Genomic DNA, 9,509 nt, shown 5'->3' with positions numbered 1-9,509 from the left:
AAGAATTTGCCAGTGTATCCGGTTAGTGTGTGTGTGTGTGTGTGTGTGTGTGCGGTGTGTATGTGTGTGTGTGTTTGTCTGTGTTTCGATCGATATCGCTTCTGTTGACTGTTTCCACAGAGGTAATCGCGCAAGCACAGAGATGACGGTACCGGAGATGACGCAAGCACAGAGATGACGGTACCGGAGATGACGGACGCTCGCACTTTGCCTCACGACAGAGCCAGAAGACACCTGTTAATGATTTTGTCGTAGTATGCTCTTGTGAGCGAACACCATATATCACAAGATGGAACATTAATTGTTTCTCTTTTGTCAGAAAAAAGCCGGTAACGGAGATGACGGTTATGGAACCCCCAGGTCTATTGTTTCTCGTTGTTGCCTCTTGTCTGGACTCGGACGCACTTCAGCTGTAAAGTAAGACTTGTTCATAAACCAAAAACGTATGAAAGTTGTTTTAAGGATATTCGTGTGTTAAAAGTCTCTGAAACTTGACTCACATGTAATAGCACCATTTCTTGCAAAGTGTAAAAAGTTGCGTTCCTGTGATATTTGTTTCTGTGACGTTACGGACGTTTACACAATTTGAACGGAAAACCGTTACAACGTCAATTCTCGGGATCTGTTTGATCTTAGTGCTGGATGAGGGTAAGGAGGAGGGTCTTTGTCATCGTGAAATTTGGAGAGGTGTAGTTTTAGATTCATTGCATATCAACTGCAGCTACACAGCAAAAACACCATCAAAAACCAGGATTTCGTGCCGTTTTCCAGGACCGTGGTTGCTCTCTTTCACACGCTAGATCAGCTTGAATGCGCTGCGGATTCAAACGAGTTGAGTGTGTATGACCTGTTAGGTAAGACACCAAATTAAACTTTCTGGTGTCAAAAATGTAAAATATCGTTCAGTTTAAGTCACCGTTTCGACGGTTGAAAGTGAATCATGCCGTCAAAAAACGTCATTTTTGAGGGTAAGCGTAGTCAAGAACATGTGCCGTCATACCCAAATATTGCTCAAATCCAAGAAACACATTTTTGAGCAGAAGAAAGGCAGATCTTCAAAAATACGTATGTTTCTTTCAAAAAACGTGAGTTTAACCTCACGGGTCTGGTTGACGCCAGGACATGTTATGACAGTAAGCGTAGAGTGCTGCCCTGTCACGTAGTCTCAAACCAAATTGGAAATCCATAGCATCATCATTATAATCATCCTCATCTCATTAATCATCCAAAATTATAAATTGTCCTTGCTCCTGTGGCCCTTCATGCCCGGAGCTCTCATGGTGACCTTGGTCTAAGTGTTCCTGATTCATCCTTCCCTGAATAGTAGTTATGCTGTCAGTCTTTAACGTGTGACGTTCTGGGAGGGGGGGGGGGGGGTTGACGGAGGGACGTAGTGGCGGTCTGCTCTCTGGAGGGGACGCCCACTCAGTCTGGCTCCGCGACTTCTTTTTCTATTCTTTATAATATTTTGTTTCTCTTTTTATTGTTTTCATCCTCTCTTCTCTTGCTTGTCCCGACGCTTGTTCCTTCTCCCAGTATGCTCTCACGCCACCCCGTCCCAGCCCTCACTGCAGCATGGCTCCGCGACTTAACAATCAATGTCGTTAGTAGGGGGCATAGTAGGTAGAGGGCTGCGTCCGTTGACTCGGGACAGAACCACTATTGAACACTGTCGAAGTGACTCAGCAGAAGTGCTGTGTCATCGTCCGAAGGTACCCCACCGCAGCGACCGACATCCCTCCCGGGAGCGTCTGTAAAATCGGTAAGTCTGGCAGTGGAACGAAATTCAGATGTGGATGGAGCCGTGAGTGCGGTGTGAGAGCACACCGGGACAAGCAACAGGTGTTAGGACAGCAACAGGTGTTAGGACAGCAACAACACAAAAAAAAGAAAGAAAAAAAAAAGAAAAGGTACGTCCGGACAGTAATGGAGATGACGTTTTTGGTAATATTTATTTCTCCCAGAACTAGGAGTTCTCTCTATCTATCTCTCATATCTAAATATGCGGAAGGGACATACAAAATCAACAACCAACCCAACTCTCTCTCTCTCTGTCTCTGTCTAACACACACACACACACACACACACACACACACACTTGAGATCTGACCATGCAGGGGCGGATCCAGCGGGAAATTTTGGGGTTTCCGGACTCCCCCCCCCCCCCCAGCCTAAAAAAAATAATTAAAAAAATACAGGAATAAATTTGAAAATAAAAATAAAATGATGGCTCAGATTGCTCCATTTTCCCTGTTTTTATCCCCGGACATTTTTCGGGGGGACATGCACTCGGACCCCCCTGGGAGGTTCGGGCTCTTAACTAAACGCTTCGCGACGTCCATTTGTCCCAACAAGATATTTGGAATAAAGTTGACAGCCTGTTACACAACTATTCTTAAAATCATAAAATAATTATTTTTTTCATCAAGACAAGATCAGTACACTTCGAATTGTTGAAAGTTTGAAAAAAGGGAGCCCGGAAGCAAGGTCGTGTTTGCTAAGCAGACGAATTTTTTTGCATATCGCTTGCTTCTTTGAAGCCAATCGCCGCCGATAAGTTCGTGTGACTCACAGTCGTTTGTTGCATTTTAGATTCAGAGGTACGTGCTATTGCAGATACAACAAGTCGCATTGACACACACACGCACACACACACACACACACACGCGTACATTTACACATTGACAATGACATGCTTCCATTTGAAACTTCGAGGTCTTCATCGGGGATTGACGCCCTCCCAAAGTCTAACTATTGAAGCCCGACGGAGGGCGTCAATCCGCGATGAAGACCTCGAAGTTTCAAATGGAAGCATGTTAATGTTATTGTAATTCAATCTGACGACGATCTCTTTCCTGCTTTCATGCGGTTGTAAACAGACAGAATTGGTTCTGTTCTGTTCACACACTACTTTCAGTCCACCTACCTGCAAGGGTCAAGTCCCAAGAATTATGTCTCTGTATTCCTATCGTATCACTCTGCTCCTGTTTTGTTTTCTTTCACACCCATTTTCCCTTCTTTTTTGACGGGTTTCTGGACAGCAAACTCTAAAAAAAATTCTTGTCATCACAAAAGCGATCTTTGGAATTGACTGACGTAGTCCGGAAGAATTCATGCATCAACATGCATCAATCACGTATTCGACGTCATCACTTCGCATACCTTATGGTCTCAGTATTTCGTTGGCCTTCATATTTCCTACTTGTATAATGACCCTCAAAGCTAACCGAGACTAGTTGAGGCTGTATCAATGCGCCTCGCCAGCAGGTTGTTAATGGATTTTTTAGCGAGTGGTTATCGACAATTAATGACCGGTAATTTTTAATGAGTTGGGGCATTCTGACCAATCACAGGATCTGTTTCATTAAAACGCAAACTTGATTGAATTACAATTACACATTAACATTATCTTATCACTCTGCTCCTGTTTTGTTTTCTTTCACGTACATTTTCCCTTCTTTTTTGATGGGTTTCTGGACAGCAAACCCTAAAACAAATTCTTTTCCTCACAAAAGCGATCTTTAGAATTGACTGACGTAGTCCGGAAGAATTCATGCATCAACTTACGTCACGTATTCGACGTCATCACTTCGCATACCTTATGGTCTCGGTATTTCGTTGGCCTTCATATTTCCTACTTGTATAATGACCCTCAAAGGTTTGTTGACAGACCAGCTTTTTTGTTGGTCCAAGGGAACCATATCGTCTTTTGTTTCATCTTTATCGACCAAGGCCGAAGGCCGCGGTTGATAAATATGAGACAAAAGGCGATATGCTCCCCGAGGACCAACACCAAAGTGCTGGTCTGAGACAACAAGCTACCAAACATCGTTTTTGTCATCATTTTGGTTGTGTAACAAAATGCACAATAACCCACAGGGAGACGAATTTTTAGAATCCAACTCCGGGCCACAAAGCATCGTCACAGTAGCACGAGATAACACGTCAAACTTGTATGTGACGTCACACGTAGCTTGTTGACGCTTTTCTTCCAGTCTGAAAATGTACAGAGCTGCAATCATACCTGTGAATTCAGTAAGTGTTGAGCATATTTCTTTTCTTTTAAATGTTTATGACTTTTCGTTGTGGATTTTGCGATTACACACTCTAGATAAGTTGCAAATTGACCATGAGTCGCCGCGGTAATTATCAACATTGATTGGGTCTTTGAGAGTGAATGATTACAATCGTTGTCCTCGGAAACACAAATCCAAAGCCACGATGGTTCCACACATCAACAATCAGCCTGATTGGCTTTTACTTTGACAATCCACGTTTCACATGAAAGCTCAAACCCATTCACCACCTCGAGTTATTGCATGGGGAACATGAAATTTATTTACCAGGCTAGGTGTTTGTGAATGAAAACTCGTGAAAATGATGACAATGGCTTTTATCCTACATACGTGAGAGAGACACCCGTGAGATCTTTATAGAAGAGATCGAGGTTCCAAAACAAGCGTCTTCAATTTAGCTGCCTCGACTGAAAGACATTTTCAGTAAAATACATGTAGGTACAGTATGTAGGATAAACAAAATGCTGTGTCGTACGAGTGGTTATCGACAATTAATGACCGGTAATTTGTAATGAGTTGGGGCATTCTGACCAATCACAGGATCTGTTTCATTAAAACGCCAACTTGATTGAATTACAATTTTAAATACCGCAGGTGACACAATCATAAATACAATTACAATTATCAAGAGATCAATATAATCATCAAATCAGTTATCAGATCATTATCAAACCAAAGTTGAATACTACGTATCACACAACTGATTATGTAAAGCCGAGCGGTCTTAGCTTCAAATTTAACTTTAACTATCTGTGTCTGTGTCTTAGATGTTATGTGTTTGAAAGTCATTTGTCAGGATTGGAATCACACGACAGGAGGAACAGACACACAGAATATAAACTCAAGAAGAGGCAGGTGAAGTTCAAAGCAAATCATTAAAACAACTCAATACATAGGTTCTTTGCAGAAAGTATATCTGAACATTGGTTCACTCTATTCCTGTAATTTTCCTACTGCTTAAGGCAGGTCAAATGGAGACAGGGACATTACTCTTCATACACAAAGGGAAGCCACTGAGTTGTGTCGCCATTTTTTCCTGGCAGGCTGGGAATTCGAACACATCGAACAGGGAACGCAGAAGAAGAAGAAGAAGAAGAACACGTCGAACATTCGAATGACGTGAATAGAACAAACGTCACATTTTTCAGGCAGCGTAAGTGAATGACGTCAGAAAATGACGACACCGCCAGAAATAAAAACAATGCGACACGCCTCCCAACCACGAGGTCAAAAACACGTGGGCATCTAATGAAATCGGTACAAAGCCGTTCTCTTTGCCAGTGACATCGTAATAATCACCAAAGCTAACATTGAAGCTCCGGTAGCAGGTAAGAGAGTGTCTCCCAACCCGTGATGCTCACAGCGTGATTGCATCAGAATACCACATGTTAAAACCGGTGTTTGAACTAGAATAACAGCCAGTAGTATTAAGAACAAGTGTCTTGTGTATGCAGCCCTCTTTCTACTGTACGCTGGCAGCAGATAATACAATAATTGAAGTCCTTCGAGGCATAAGGGGCCCATAAGGCGAAAAATTGCTTTAATTCCACCCTCAAAAAGTCCCAGCCTTCAAACCGTAACAAATAACAGTACGCACTATTAAGCAAAATTATAAACCAAGCCTTGATTATTAATTTTTATTATTACACTTGTATCAAACAAGTGACCTCCACCTTTTGATTGGCGTTTTTATTACATTTGAATCGGACTTGTGGCCTTTCAAAGTTGCGGTGACCTTTGACTTTCAACAGAGGTCATATGTAACAGTGGTTTTTAAAAACATAATTTAGTTGGCTCATATATCTGAGACAAATGATCGGACAACAGCCCTTTACATTATCGTGACACATATTTTTCTGAGGCACACTGGACAGTAATAGTGCAAAGGGTGGGGTTAATCAAGGGAGTGAACCCCCCCTAAAAACACTACCAACCTGTCGTTTTTTTGTTTTTTTTTAATGCCGTTTTGATCGCTCTTGCGTTTACAACCCATCTCATCAAATCGTAATTTATTTCCAGGCTACCAGCAATAAAATACCTCAACATGAGGAACAAATTTAAAATAAACTCTGGCAAAAGACGTGACGTCACAAAGTTTGAGTATGCGCAACATTTTCGTTTACCAGTGCACTTCGTTACCTGCCCATTACTGCTTTTGGTGATATTTTTTAAATGACTATTCCTATGCAGATGTTTGTGTAATTGGCCGTTTTCAAAACATACCCATTTTTCGATTTTTCGGTCAAAAATTCAAAACGGGCACTGTCTTCCGAGACTCATAGCTCCGAAACGAACCCACTACCCTATATTTTTTTTATGCTGAATGCATAGCAGACAGATCGAACTTAAAAAATAACCAACTTTTGGGAGAAACCAATTTATATTTAACGGGTCCAGTGAACTACCTTAAAAAGATATTTTAAGTCCTAAAATGGCTGAACATTTGCTAATTAGCAAATTAAGCTACTGAAAAAGAAAACTCTATAGTCTGGTATACCATTTAGACACTTAAGCCAGGTTGCCAAGATTCCCCCGAACCTCACCCTTCCATGACTGTCCCCGACGTCACAGCTAAGGAACCAATGAAAACGTCGCTCCGTGAGACCACAGAACAAAATGGGGAGGGAGGTGGAGAGTTTCGAGGCTGCTGTCAGCCTCCTTACAAGCTACAATTAAAATCCCTCAAAAATACATAAAAACTCCTCCACTAAGAAAACTACATCAAAAACGCTATAAAAAAAATACATAAATGAAATGGAAATTCTACGACGCATCATTTGATACCAAACACTCATAGGTGATCAACACTGCGAACAAAGTGCAAAACCTCTGACTATTACCTCGCAAAATAGTCATGTCACACACAAAAAACCGTATGCAGTTACAAGTTAAAGGTCTTTTTCTACAATTTTATACCGACATCGCCATTTGACCATTAAAATGCAAAGTCTATTATCTACAAATATCAACAATACACCCCCTTTCGATCAGGAAAGACGAAGCCAGTGTAGCCGTTTGAAAATTCATTGTAGTATTCCAGCGTAGTACTCATAGTAGGATATCCTTATTTGGAAAATGCCAAGCGCAAAACTCCTCTCAAATCCCGTGCATTTCGTGCGTTTAAAAAAAAGCGTGGACAGCGCTCCAGTTTGGGCGTGGCTATAAGCATAGTGACATGAATTTGATTGGTCAGTATTTTTAGGCAAAGCACATGTTCTCGGCATTCAGAAAACAAAATATTGGAAGCGTGAGTCACGCTACCCAGAAATAAAATATGTTTTTACATATATTTTTTTTTCTATAAAGTTTTTGCCCATGGTTCATTCATCATTTGACATGATTTTGTATCGAAATCTAACCATAAGGTTATTGAAAAAAAAAAGCAAAAATATAGACGACCACCTTTAACCACAATCAAACGCATTGTATATTCAACAGGCTTCTCGTATGTAGATGATAAACATAAAACCTACATTCTACTAAACAAATTAATACAAAATACATATCTGTATCGAATACATGGGTAAAAGAAAGATAGAAAAGCTACAGAAGAGAGAGAGAGAGAGAGAGAGAGAGAGAGAGAGAGAGAGAGAGAGAGAGAGAGAGAGAGAGACTCGGAGAGAGAGAGATAGAGAGAGAGAGAGAGAGAGGGAGAGAGAATGTGTGTATGTGTTGTGTGTGTGTGTGTGTGTGTGTGTTCGTCTGTGTGTAACAAGTATTATTAACAAAAGCACAGCAACATAAAAGTAAAGGATCAGATCAAAAAGGAAAAGGGGGTTGGGGAGGAGGGAGGCGAGAGATGGATGTAGAAAAGACAATGCCCTCGCTGACTGCCCTCGCATACAAAACAAAGGCGTAGGGGGGTAGCGACACGAGAGGTGACCGAGGGGTTAAAAAAAACAATACAGAAAGGTTACACAGGGAGAGGGAGGAAAGGGGTTCACAGACTGGCCCCTCCGTCCTCCATAACTTGAATCCAGTCAGTTCGGCGCCATCGTGTCAGAGCCAATTAAATTCTACCGCGGGAGAACAATGAGAAAGGACTGGACCATACTTATTTTCAAACCCTTTACAAAGGGAAAGAACAAATCCGATTTTAAAGTGTGAATCTTAACTCCACACAGTTTCAATTCAAACTCAGATAATATATTCTACTCTCTTCGCCTTCTCTTCTTCTTCACTCTATAAACTTTAAGAAGAAAATTGCATATGGAGAAAAGACAAATTATTCCTGTAGTCGCTTTTCTCCACAATTACATATCAAAGCAAAATAGCTGTTCTGCTAAGCCAAGGCGAGAGATTGCGGTGGGGGTACTTCCGCTGAGACAAATTCACTAGCTATGGTTATATACACCTCGGTGGGTACTTCAATCATAAAGAGAATAAACGCTACCGGCTTAATCAGTACAGCCGCAGTAACTGTTATTTTGTTCTTCATATGCACCACTGGGCTTTGCATGCTCATATTTCACTAACACGGGGCACTGGCTCTACGTAGTCCAAATCTGAAACAAAGTGAAGTACAATTTATCATTAAAGAGTAATGTCAAAGGCAACCATGGAGTAAGATTCGCGGATTAATTTTTACAACTGAGGGGCAGGGGGGGGGGGGGGGGGGTGAGAGGGGGACGGAGGGGGGGGGGGGGGGCGTGGTTTCAAGAGCCGGCGCCAGGAGGTACCATTGAAGCTTGTCTTGTCACTAATCTCTTCTGCTTACATGTATTGCAAATTCAACGTACACACGCGTCAAGTTCTGAAGAAATGGGCTTTTACGTGTATCAGTGGCCATTAATTTTGTTCTCGCCGTTTAGGCAATCATGTTCTGTTTTCTTGGGATGCATGCCGGGTATGTTATTGTTTCTATAACCTGCCGAACTGCACAACATGAGCAACAGGAGTTTTTTCTCGTGCGCATTAGGTGTGAATTCTTGTGTGAATACACACAGTTTTAACAAATGCTTAGATAACTCTAGAATCTGCCTAAACTGGCCCCTAAAGCTGAAAACTCGGCACATTGTACATACCAGCATTTTCCTCGGGTGTTGGCGTACCCTGGCCAAGTTGAGAGTAGTCAGAACGTTGACCGACGTCGGACATGTCCAGGCCGTTGTAGAGATGCAAGTAGCCTGAGAAACGAACATAACACAACAATGCTTGCTTGCTAAATTAATGAATACATTATCAAACAAACCAGAAAGGTAGGTTGTTGAAACGTTTGTTATTGTTTTTTTTGTTTTTTGATTCTGAAGTTTGGTACGTTGGCAGTCTCTTTGTTTTTGGATTTAATAAATACATTGATTTATTGATTGATTTATTCAATGTGTGTTGCTTTTTGTGTTGTGGGTGTTGTTTTGCACTAGTCTTGTTGCTTTTTGTGTTGTGGGTGTTGTTTTGCACTAGTCTTGTTGCTTTTTGTGTTGTGGGTGTTGTTTT

At 41.5% G+C, this 9,509-nt stretch overlaps 1 protein-coding gene across 1 annotated transcript; it reads right to left on the bottom strand.

Annotated features, from left to right (window-relative positions):
• Positions 1-8,537: 8,537 nt before the first annotated feature.
• On the bottom strand, positions 8,538-9,202 carry LOC138955514 (uncharacterized; the record flags this gene model as incomplete). Its single annotated transcript, XM_070327101.1, is given in 2 exon segments — positions 8,538-8,581; positions 9,101-9,202. Coding segments are annotated over 2 exon segments (146 nt in total), but the record flags the coding sequence as incomplete, so codon positions are not given.
• Between the last annotated feature and the right edge of the window lie 307 nt (positions 9,203-9,509).

The sequence above is a fragment of the Littorina saxatilis genome, unplaced genomic scaffold, assembly GCF_037325665.1.
Source record: "Littorina saxatilis isolate snail1 unplaced genomic scaffold, US_GU_Lsax_2.0 scaffold_365, whole genome shotgun sequence".
Lineage (NCBI taxonomy): Eukaryota > Metazoa > Mollusca > Gastropoda > Littorinimorpha > Littorinidae > Littorina > Littorina saxatilis.
This window is presented reverse-complemented; position numbering and strand designations above follow the sequence as displayed.